This window comes from Hyla sarda, chromosome 5, assembly GCF_029499605.1.
Source record: "Hyla sarda isolate aHylSar1 chromosome 5, aHylSar1.hap1, whole genome shotgun sequence".
NCBI classification, from domain to species: Eukaryota; Metazoa; Chordata; class Amphibia; order Anura; family Hylidae; genus Hyla; species Hyla sarda.
In genome coordinates, this window is record NC_079193.1 from 382,969,031 (window position 1) to 382,983,128 (window position 14,098).

The 14,098-nt window shown below is 45.0% G+C and overlaps 1 protein-coding gene across 2 annotated transcripts in view; it reads right to left on the reverse strand.

Moving 5' to 3' along the window:
* The window catches only part of ZC3H3 (zinc finger CCCH-type containing 3), a 204,275-nt gene that overhangs the window by 69,781 nt on the left and 120,396 nt on the right, over nucleotides 1–14,098 (reverse strand). For both annotated transcript variants that reach the window (XM_056522897.1, XM_056522898.1), the window contains one exon: nucleotides 7,473–7,630. In XM_056522897.1, the coding sequence (XP_056378872.1) occupies nucleotides 7,473–7,630 (158 nt within the window). The remainder of the gene's footprint in view (nucleotides 1–7,472; nucleotides 7,631–14,098) is intronic.

A 14,098-nucleotide genomic window follows, 5' to 3' on the forward strand; every position in this document is an offset into this window, starting at 1 on the left:
AAAGGTGTAAAGGGGACTGCCATGGGTCCAAACCCACCCCAGGAAATCATTCAGATCAGACCATTCAGATGGCCTCTTCTCCCTTCTCTTAACCGGTTGCAGTCTAAGGACAAGACGACAACCATTGTATGGTGCAGGCTCCCGACTTGAGTCCGCGTCATACCGGCCGGCTCCCAACTGATTCCTGCAGCTGGGGGCCGCAAAAAAAATAAAAAGTTAAATAAAAAGTAAAAAAAAACAAAACACCCATTAACCCTTTCCTTATTAAAAGTTTAAATCAACCCCCTTTTCCCAAATTCCATATAAAAAATATGTAACCATAATAAAAATAAACATTTGTGAAATCACCACGTGCGTAAATATCCGAACTATAAAAATATATTATTAATTAAACCGCACGGTCAATGGCGTACACGTCGTACAAGTCCAAAATAGCGTATTTCTGGTCATTTCATATATTATGAAAAAAATGAATAAAAACCGATCAAAAAGTCCGATAAATACAAAATTGAAAGAGTTATGATTTTTAAAAGGTAAGGAGGAAAAAACGAAAGTGCAAAAACAGAATAACGCTCGGTCCTTAACCAGCCTAGCGGTATTCCCGAGCGTGACTCGGGGTTAATTTTCGCTGCTAGAAGCGGTAACCCCGAGTCACGCTCGGGGTAGAATTGCAGAGTTGCTGTGCGGGCTGCACAGTATATCGCGAAAGCAATCGAATCGCGATTTTTGCTTTTTGCGATGTAGTGATGCAGCCCACGGGAAAATATGTGATTATCTGCTCGGGTCGGCTCCCGTGGCGGGGGACGGCCAGAGCAGGTAAAGACATATACTAAAAGTCAGTGTTTCTCAACCAGGGGGCCTCCAGATGTTGCAAAACTACAACTCTCAGCATGCCCGGACAGCCAAAGGCTGTCCGGGCATGCTGGGAGCAATAGTTTCACAACAGCTGGAGGCCCCCTGGTAGAAAAACCCTGAACTAAGTGTAAAAGTAAAAAGGAAGAAAATAAAAAAACCTTTTGCTCACCTAATCCCGGTCCCTGCAGATGTCGTTCCCCTCCGTGCGCTCTGGTCCCTGCTCTATTCATCTTACAGGACCTTTCACTTTTCAGCCAATCACAGGCCGCAGTGGTGTAAAGCCTGTGATTGGCTGAAGGGGAAAGGACTTGTTCTGCAGCAAATACACTAGGTTTGAAATCTGCCGGCAAACCTAGTGTATTTGCTGCAGGACAAGACAAGGTGACAGAGGGGGGAATGTGACAAGGGGGGGGGGGGGGGAATGTGACAAGGGGGGGGGGAATGTGACAAGGGGGGGGGAATGTGACAAGGGGGGGGGAATGTGACATAGGGGGGAATGTGACAGAGGGGGGAATGTGACAAAGGGGGGATGTGACAGGGGGGGGAATGTGACAGGGGGGGATGAATGTGACAGGGGGGGAGAATGCAACAAGGGGGGGGGGATGTGACAGGGGGGGAATGTGACAAGGAGGGGGAGAATGTGATATGGGGGTGGGGAATGTGACAAGGGAGGGGGAATGTGACGGGGGGAGATGTGGAATTTCAATGCAAAAAATTGTACCGCTTTTGGTACAAATTTCCAGACGGAATCATACCGCTAGGGAGGTTAAGGGGTTAATGAAGATGTCCAGCAGTAATAACTTATTCCCGATCCGCAGAATAGGGTATGAGTGTCTGATCGTGGGGGGGGGTCCGACCGCTGGGACACCCGGGTGATCTCCCGTACGGGGCCCCAGCTCAGCTTCTGTGTGTGACGTTTCGCACACGGCAGGTCAGCTGATCCAAACACGCCCCCCTCCATTCATCTCTATGGGAGAGGCGGAGACACAGCATTTTTAGAGATGCATGGAGTGGACGTGTTTCGACCAGCTGATGTGCTGGGTACGAGACGCGCTCTGATCGTATGGGATGTTTTGGATGTAAACCTATGGACCTTCTTACACAGTGCTGTTCAGTTCATGCTTGGTCATCCGCTCGTCTTTATACTATTGGTCTGTTACGTGTTTAACAAAAATAAATGTCTTTCTTGGGTTGATTGGACTGAAAAACACCCATACCGATTGTTGGAGGCCGTGGTCCAGGATTGGGGGGGGGGGTCATAGCAACAGTAAATACAGGGCCCCCCAGAATTGAGAGAGAGATAAGCCGCTGCCAGACTCCTCTGGTGGTGACTTATCCTCCAGAGTACAAAAGGTTGGTGCTGATTCAGTTCAGATCCTTCAATCCCAGACATCAGCTGTTGGGAAAGAATAAGGAGGCTCCTATATACATTAGATCAATGATCTCACAATGTGGCCTCCCAGATGTGGCAAAACTTCAACTCCCAGCATGCCCCGACGGCCAAAAGCCTGTCTGCCTTCTCCAGAGGATCCACACTGTCCCTGAAAAGTAAATCAAGGCTTCCTCCTCATCTCATCCCCTTGTGCAGTGGTCTCCAACTCAAGTCCTCCAGATGTTGCAAAGCTTCAACTCCCAGCATGCCTGGACAGCCAACAGCTTTGCAGCATCTGGGGGGCCACAGTTTGAGACCCCTGCATTAGATGGTCCTCCAGTCCCTTCACATGGGCCATATATCAGCTGACCCTTGGGTCCCTGGATTTTCATACATATCTGTGCTTTGCATTTCCAATCAGAAGGAAAATTCCTGAAGACTCAACAGACATCTGCCCCCTACAGCTGATAACAGGGAGCAACAGAATGTACAGAACATGGAGAGAAGACAGACGCCCAACCCCCCTGCCCTTAAGGAAGCACGCCAGGTTTTTTGTCCATACCATGCACGCTCACCGTCACTAGTGTTACAGCACCATTTGTTTTATTCCAGCAGAGCTGTATTCATGTGGTTTATTACTGTAACCGAGTCATGTGATCACCAGCCTAACCCACAGGAAATCTGTGTTTAAAGTGTCAGGGGAAGAAGTAAGTCCTGGGTCAGCTGACTTCCTGTCAACAACACAATGATTATATCACAGATCGTCCTGGCAGCTGCTAGACCCCTCCACAATGGCTCTATCTGTATACTGCTGCTGCTGCTGCTATCTCTATGGGATCAGGAAATATAGAAGTTATACACCTTCCCTCCAGCTCTATCTTTACACTGCTGCTATATCTATGGGATTAGGACATATAGTAGTTATACACCTACCCTCCAGCTCTATCTGTATACTACTACTATCTCTATGAGATCAGAATATATAGTAGTTATACACCTCCCCTCCAGTTCTATCTGTATACTGCTGCTATATCTATGGGATTAGTATATATAGTAGTTATACACCTACCCTTTAGCTCTATCTGTATACTACTACTATTTCTATGAGATCAGAATATATAGTAGTTAAACACCTCCCCTCCAGTTCTATCTGTATACTGCTGCTATATCTATGGGATTAGTATATATAGTAGTTATACACCTACCCTTTAGCTCTATCTGTATACTACTACTATTTCTATGAGATCAGAATATATAGTAGTTAAACACCTCCCCTCCAGTTCTATCTGTATACTGCTGCTATCTCTATGGTATCAGGATATATAAGAGATATGCAGTTCCCCTGAGCTCTATTTGTATACTGCCGCTATCTCTATATGACCAGTATATATATATATATATATATATATATATATATATAAAAACAAATATATATATATATATATATATATATATATATATATATATATATATATAGCAGTTATACCCCCCCCCCCTTCAGCTCTATCTGTATACTGCTGCTATCTCTATGGGATCAGGATACATAGCAGTTATACCCCTCCTCTTCAGCTCTATCTGTATATTGCTGCTATATCTATGGGATCAGGATACATAGCAGTTATACCCCTCCCCTTCAGCTCTATCTGTATACTGCTGCTATATCTATGGGATTAGGACATATAGTAGTTATACACCTACCCTTTAGCTCTATCCATATACTACTACTATCTCTATGAGATCAGAATATATAGTAGTTATACACCTTCCCTCTAGTTCTGTCTGTATACTGCTGCTATTTCTATGTGATCAGGATATATAGTAGTTATACACCTTCCCTCCAGCTCTATCTGTATACTGCTGCTGCTGCTGCTGCTGCTGCTATCTCTATGGGATCAGGATATATAGCAGTTATACCCCTTCAGCTCTATCTGTATACTGCTGCTATCTCCATGGGATCAGGATATATAGTAGTTATACACCTCTCCTACAGCTCTATCTGTATACTGCTGCTCTCTCTTGGGGATCAGGATATAAAGTAGTAAAAAAATAAAATAAACACTTTGCATAGGAAACTGCATATAATGCGAACTGACCCCCAACCCACTTAAAAGTCTAATCAGTTCACCTGGGTTGGACTCTTATTGGATGACCAGGTGCAGTGAAAAGACTTCACCCTCACTCCCTCAAATGCAGGCAGCATCATCATCAGAAAATAATTTCTATTAAGAAAAAATGAATCTATGCCTGCCACATCAGCTAAAACAGGTAAGCACAAGGCAAACACAAAAACCTTAAAATTATTCTCTAATAAATAGTCTATGCCAGTGTTTCCCAACCAGGGTGCCTCCAGCTGTTGCAAAACTACAACTCCCAGCATGCCCGGACAGCCGAAGGCTGTCCGGGCATGCTGGGAGTTGTAGTTTTGCAACAGCTGGAGGCACCCTGGTTGGGAAACACTGGTCTATGCACTGGTCTTTAAGAGATGCTCGAGAAGGCTGCGGAGGAGAGCGGAAAGAAAACGGTTAAATCTCCAAAAATGATAGGAAAAAGGTAAATAACATGATGGAAGTTCTGTAAGATCCTTGTAAAAGCGACAAGCGTGCATCTCGCCAGGTGGTGGGAGTGTGTCGCAGTCACTCATCTGCCACTCCGTCCTCTCATGGAGTGAGTGAGTCACTTTTGATTGTATGTCCGAGGCGTCTCATCTGGTAGGAGCTGTCACCAGCCCGGCTGAGGATGATGATGCCCCATCTGTTACGGTACGGAGGAAGATGATGGCGACAAAACACCGCAGCCAACGGCACCCGCCTGCCTGTCAAGTCATGTCACCGGGAGAGCGGTCTGCAGCGCCAACATCTGTGTGCAGACATGACTGCCAAGATGGAGGCACGAGCGCTGACCGCGGAGAGAGAGGCCGTCACATACTGCCGCACAGAACACGACTATTAGTCAGAAATATAGATAATACCGCAAAGAAAAATCACTGACAACTGAGAACCAGGAGCAAACAAACCAATACCATACCGTCATACGGAACATTACTTATATTACTTGTGTTATATTCTTGTATATAGGAGGCAGTATTATAGTAGTTATATTCTTGTATATAGGAGGCAGTATTATAGTAGTTATATTCTTGTATATAGGAGCAGTATTATAGTAGTTATATTCTTGTATACAGGGGGCAGTATTATAGTAGTTATATTCTTGTATATAGGAGAAGTATTATAGTAGTTATATTCTTGTATATAGGAACAGTATTATAATAGTTATATTCTTGTATATAGGAGCAGTATTATAGTAGTTATATTCTTGTATATAGGAGGCAGTATTATAGTAGTTATATTCTTGTATATAGGAGCAGTATTATAGTAGTTATATTCTTGTATATAGGAGCAGTATTATAGTAGTTATATTCTTGTATATAGGAGAAGTATTATAGTAGTTATATTCTTGTATATAGGAACAGTATTATAATAGTTATATTCTTGTATATAGGAGCAGTATTATAGTAGTTATATTCTTGTATATAGGAGCAGTATTATAGTAGTTATATTCTTGTATATAGGGGCAGAGTATTATAGTAGTTATATTCTTGTATATAGGAGCAGTATTATAGTAGTTATATTCTTGTATATAGGAGCAGTATTATAGTAGTTATATTCTTGTATATAGGAGCAGTATTATAGTAGTTATATTCTTGTATATAGGAGCAGTATTATTGTAGTTATATTCTTGTATATAGGAGGAAGTATTATAGTAGTTATATTCTTGTATATAGGAGGCAGTATTATAGTTGTTATATTCTTGTATATAGGAGCAGTATTATAGTAGTTATATTCTTGTATATAGGAGGCAGTATTATAGTAGTTATATTCTTGTATATAGGAGCAGTATTATAGTAGTTATATTCTTGTATATAGGAGCAGTATTATAGTAGTTATATTCTTGCATATAGGAGGCAGTATTATAGTAGTTATATTCTTGTATATAGGAGCAGTATTATAGTAGATATATTCTTGTATATAGGAGCAGTATTATATTAGTTCTATTCTTGTATATAGGAGGCAGTATTATAGTAGTTATATTCTTGTATATAGGAGCAGTATTATAGTAGTTATATTCTTGTATATAGGAGGCAGTATTATAGTAGTTATATTCTTGTATATAGGAGCAGTATTATAGTAGATATATTCTTGTATATAGGAGCAGTATTATTGTAGTTATATTCTTGTATATAGGAGCAGTATTATAGTAGTTATATTCTTGTATATAGGAGCAGTATTATAGTAGATATATTCTTGTATATAGGAGCAGTATTATAGTAGTTATATTCTTGTATATAGGAGCAGTATTATAGTAGTTATATTCTTGTATATAGGAGCAGTATTATAGTAGTTATATTCTTGTATATAGGAGCAGTATTATAGAAGTTATATTCTTGTATATAGGGGCAGTATTATAGTAGGTATATTCTTGTATATAGGAGCAGTATTATAGTAGTTATATTCTTGTATATAGGAGCAGTATTATAGTAGTTATATTCTTGTATATAGGAGCAGTATTATAGTAGTTATATTCTTGTATATAGGAGCAGTATTATAGTAGTTATATTCTTGTATATAGGAGACAGTATTATAGTAGTTATATTCTTGTATATAGGGGCAGTATTATAGTAGGTATATTCTTGTATATAGGAGCAGTCTTATAGTAGTTATATTCTTGTATATAGGAGCAGTATTATAGTAGTTATATTCTTGTATATAGGAGCAGTATTATAGTAGTTATATTCTTGTATATAGGAGCAGTATTATAGTATTATTCTTGTATATAGGTGCAGTATTATAGTAGTTATATTCTTGTATATAGGAGCAGTATTATAGTAGTTATATTCTTGTATATAGGAGACAGTATTATAGTAGTTATATTCTTGTATATAGGGGCAGTATTATAGTAGTTATATTCTTGTATATTGGAGCAGTATTATAGTAGTTATATTCTTGTATATAGGAGCAGTATTATAGTATTATTCTTGTATATAGGTGCAGTATTATAGTAGTTATATTCTTGTACATATAATGCAGCATTATAGTGGTTATATGGTCTGTCCTCTGTTGTGATGATGGTTGGCGGTATCACACTACTACACTGTATATATGCACTATTTCCTCCATGTCACCTCTCATGAATCCTAAGTGGTGTATTACACAGGGGGCGCTCTTCCTATGAGGTATATGTCACTCACCAGTCTTCGGGGTGGTTTTGCCGCCACTTCCAGGGCTCCAGGTTTTGGAGAGTTTATTTGCAGACACTCGGTACATGACGCCTCCGATCACGCACAGACCACGGCTTCTCCATCGCTGCTGATTCTGTTTTTGTCGCAGTCGGCTTAAAAGCAGAAGCCTAAAGAAACAAGAAGATTCAGAAATATAATGTGCATAGTTTACACCGGAACATAATACTTCAAGATAAAACACGTACACCACACACCACTCCAGATAACACACAGACACCACACACCACTCCAGATAACACACAGACACCACACACCACTCCAGATAACACACAGACACCATACACCACTCCAGATAACACACAGACACCACACACCACTCCAGATAACACACAGACACCACACACCACTCCAGATAACACACAGACACCACACACCACTCCAGATAACACACAGACACCACACACCGCTCCAGATAACACACAGACACCTCACACACCACTCCAGATAACACACAGACACCACACACCACTCCAGATAACACACAGACACCACACACCACTCCAGATAACACACAGACACCACACACCACTCCAGATAACACACAGACACCACACACCGCTCCAGACAACACACAGACACCACAGACCACTCCAGATAACACACATACACCCCACACCGCTCCAGATAACACACAGACACCACACACCACTCCAGATAACACACAGACACCACTCCAGATAACACAGACACCACACACCACTCCAGATAACACACAGACACCACACACCACTCCAGATAACACACAGACACCACACACCACTCCAGATAACACACAGACACCACACACCACTCCAGATAACACACAGACACCCCACACCGCTCCAGATAACACACAGACACCACACACCACTCCAGATAACACACAGACACCCCACACCACTCCAGATAACACACAGACACCACACACCGCTCCAGATAACACACAGACACCACACACCACTCCAGATAACACACACACACACACCACACACCACTCCAGATAACACAGACACCACACACCACTCCAGATAACACACAGACACCACACACCACTCCAGATAACACAGACACCACACACCGCTCCAGATAACACACAGACACCACACACCACTCCAGATAACACACAGACACCACACCACTCCAGATAACACACAGACACCACACACCACTCCAGATAACACACAGACACCACACACCGCTCCAGATAACACACAGACACCACACACCGCTCCAGATAACACACACACACCACACACCACTCCAGATAACACACAGACACCACACACCGCTCCAGATAACACACAGACACCACACACCACTCCAGATAACACACAGACACCACACACCACTCCAGATAACACAGACACCACACACCACTCCAGATAACACACAGACACCACACACCACTCCAGATAACACACAGACACCACACACCACTCCAGATAACACACAGACACCACACACCACTCCAGATAACACACACCGCTCCAGATAACACACAGACACCACACACCGCTCCAGATAACACACAGACACCACACACCACTCCAGATAACACAGACACCACACACCACTCCAGATAACACACAGACACCACACACCACTCCAGATAACACACAGACACCACACACCACTCCAGATAACACACAGACACCACACACCACTCCAGATAACACACACCGCTCCAGATAACACACAGACACCACACACCGCTCCAGATAACACACAGACACCACACACCACTCCAGATAACACACAGACACCACACACCACTCCAGATAACACAGACACCACACACCACTCCAGATAACACACACCGCTCCAGATAACACACAGACACCACACACCGCTCCAGATAACACACAGACACCACACACCACTCCAGATAACACACAGACACCACACACCACTCCAGATAACACACAGACACCACACACCACTCCAGATAACACACACACCACTCCAGATAACACACAGACACCACACACCACTCCAGATAACACACAGACACCACACACCACTCCAGATAACACACAGACACCACACACCACTCCAGATAACACACAGACACCACACACCACTCCAGATAACACACAGACACCTCACACCACTCCAGATAACACACAGACACCACACACCGCTCCAGATAACACACAGACAACTCACACCCCTCCAGATAACACAGACACCACACACCGCTCCAGATAACACACAGACACCACACACCACTCCAGATAACACACAGACACCACACACCACTCCAGATAACACAGACACCACACACCACTCCAGATAACACACAGACACCCCACACCAATCCAGATAACACACAGACACCACACACCGCTCCAGATAACACACATACACCCCACACCGCTCCAGATAACACACACACACACCACACACCACTCCAGATAACACAGACACCACACACCACTCCAGATAACACACAGACACCACACACCACTCCAGATAACACACAGACACCACACACCACTCCAGATAACACACAGACACCACACACCACTCCAGATAACACACAGACACCACACACCACTCCAGATAACACAGACACCACACACCACTCCAGATAACACACAGACACCACTCCAGATAACACACAGACACCACACACCCCTCCAGATAACACAGACACCACACACCGCTCCAGATAACACACAGACACCACACACCACTCCAGATAACACACAGACACCACACCACTCCAGATAACACACAGACACCACACACCACTCCAGATAACACACAGACACCACACACCGCTCCAGATAACACACACACACACCACACACCACTCCAGATAACACACAGACACCACACACCACTCCAGATAACACAGACACCACACACCACTCCAGATAACACACACCGCTCCAGATAACACACAGACACCACACACCGCTCCAGATAACACACAGACACCACACACCGCTCCAGATAACACACAGACACCATACACCACTCCAGATAACACACAGATACCACACACCACTCCAGATAACACACACACCACTCCAGATAACACACAGACACCACACACCACTCCAGATAACACAGACACCACACACCACTCCAGATAACACACAGACACCACACACCACTCCAGATAACACACAGACACCACACACCACTCCAGATAACACACAGACACCACACACCACTCCAGATAACACACAGACACCTCACACCACTCCAGATAACACACAGACACCACACACCGCTCCAGATAACACACAGACAACTCACACCCCTCCAGATAACACAGACACCACACACCACTCCAGATAACACACAGACACCACACACCACTCCAGATAACACAGACACCACACACACCACTCCAGATAACACAGACACCACACACCACTCCAGATAACACAGACACCACACACCACTCCAGATAACACACAGACACCACACACCACTCCAGATAACACAGACACCACACACCACTCCAGATAACACAGACACCACACACACCACTCCAGATAACACAGACACCACACACCACTCCAGATAACACAGACACCACACACCACTCCAGATAACACACAGACACCACACACCACTCCAGATAACACACAGACACCACACACCACTCCAGATAACACACAGACACCACACACCACTCCAGATAACACAGACACCACACACCACTCCAGATAACACAGACACCACACACACCACTCCAGATAACACAGACACCACACACCACTCCAGATAACACACAGACACCACACACCACTCCAGATAACACAGACACCACACACCACTCCAGATAACACAGACACCACACACCACTCCTGATAACACACAGACACCACACCACTCCAGATAACAAACAGACACCACACACCACTCCAGATAACACACAGACACCACACACCACTCCAGATAACACACAGACACCACACACCACTCCAGATAACACACAGACACCACACACCGCTACAGATAACACACAGACACCACACACCACTCCAGATAACACACAGACACCACACACCACTCCAGATAACACACAGACACCACACACCACTCCAGATAACACACAGACACCACACACCGCTACAGATAACACACAGACACCACACACCACTCCAGACAACACACAGACACCACACACCACTCCAGATAACACACAGACACCACACACCACTCCAGATAACAGACACCACACACCACTCCAGATAACAGACACCACACACCACTCCAGATAACACACAGACACCACACACCACTCCAGATAACACACAGACACCACACACCACTCCAGATAACACAGACACCACACACCGCTCCAGATAACACACAGACACCACACACCGCTCCAGATAACACAGACACCACACACCACTCCAGATAACACACAGACACCACTCCAGATAACACAGACACCACACACTGCTCCAGATAACACACAGACACCACACACCACTCCAGATAACACAGACACCACACACCACTCCAGATAACACAGACACCACACACCACTCCAGATAACACAGACACCACACATCGCTCCAGATAACACACAGACACCACACACCGCTCCAGATAACACAGAGACACCACACACCACTCCAGATAACACACAGACACCACACACCACTCCAGATAACACACAGACACCACACACCGCTCCAGATAACACACAGACACCACACACCGCTCCAGATAACACAGACACCACACACCACTCCAGATAACACAGACACCACACACCACTCCAGATAACACACAGACACCACACACCGCTCCAGATAACACACAGACACCACACACCGCTCCAGATAACACAGACACCACACACCACTCCAGATAACACACAGACACCACACACCACTCCAGATAAAGCACAGACACCACAGACCACTCCAGATAACACACAGACACCACAGACCACTCCAGATAACACACAGACACCACAGACCACTCCAGATAACACACAGACACCACAGACCACTCCAGATAACACACAGACACCACACACCGCTCCAGATAACACACAGACACCACACACCACTCCAGATAAAGCACAGACACCACACACCACTCCAGATAACACACAGACACCACACACCACTCCAGATAACACACAGACACCACACACCATTCCAGATAACACACAGACACCACACACCACTCCAGATAACACAGACACCACACACCACTCCAGATAACACACAGACACCACACACCACTCCTGATAACACACAGACACCACACACCACTCCAGATAACACACAGACACCACACACCACTCCAGATAAAACACACACACACCACACACCACTCCAGATAACACAGACACCACACACCACTCCAGATAACACAGACACCACACACCACTCCAGATAACACACAGACACCACACACCACTCCAGATAACACACAGACACCACACACCACTCCAGATAACACAGACACCACACACCACTCCAGATAACACACAGACACCACACACCGCTCCAGATAACACAGACACCACACACCACTCCAGATAACACACAGACACCACACACCACTCCAAATAACACACAGACACCACATACCACTCCAGATAACACACACACACCACACACCACTCCAGATAACACACACACACCACTCCAGATAACACAGACACCACACACCACTCCAGATAACACACACACACACACCACACACCACTCCAGATAACACACAGACACCACACACCACTCCAGATAACACACAGACACCACACACCACTCCAGATAACACAGACACCACACACCACTCCAGATAACACACAGACACCACACACCACTCCAGATAACACAGACACCACACACCACTCCAGATAACACACACACACCACTCCAGATAACACACAGACACCACACACCACTCCAGATAACACACACACACACACACCACACACCACTCCAGATAACACACAGACACCACACACCACTCCAGATAACACAGACACCACACACCACTCCAGATAACACACAGACACCACACACCGCTCCAGATAACACACAGACACCACAGACCACTCCAGATAACACAGACACCACACACCGCTCCAGATAACACACAGACACCACACACCACTCCAGATAACACACAGACACCACACACCACTCCAGATAACACACAGACACCACACACCACTCCAGATAACACACAGACACCACACACCACTCCAGATAACACAGACACCACACACCGCTCCAGATAACACACAGACACCACACACCACTACAGATAACACACAGACACCACACACCACTCCAGATAACACACAGACACCACACACCACTCCAGATAACACACAGACACCACACACCACTCCAGATAACACACAGACACCACACACCACTCCAGATAACACAGACACCACAGACCACTCCAGATAACACAGACACCAAAGACCACTCCAGATAACACACAGACACCACACCACTCCAGATAACACACAGACACCACACACCGCTCCAGATAACACACAGACACCACACACCACTCCAGATAACACACAGACACCACACACCGCTCCAGATAACACACAGACACCACACACCACTCCAGATAACACACAGACA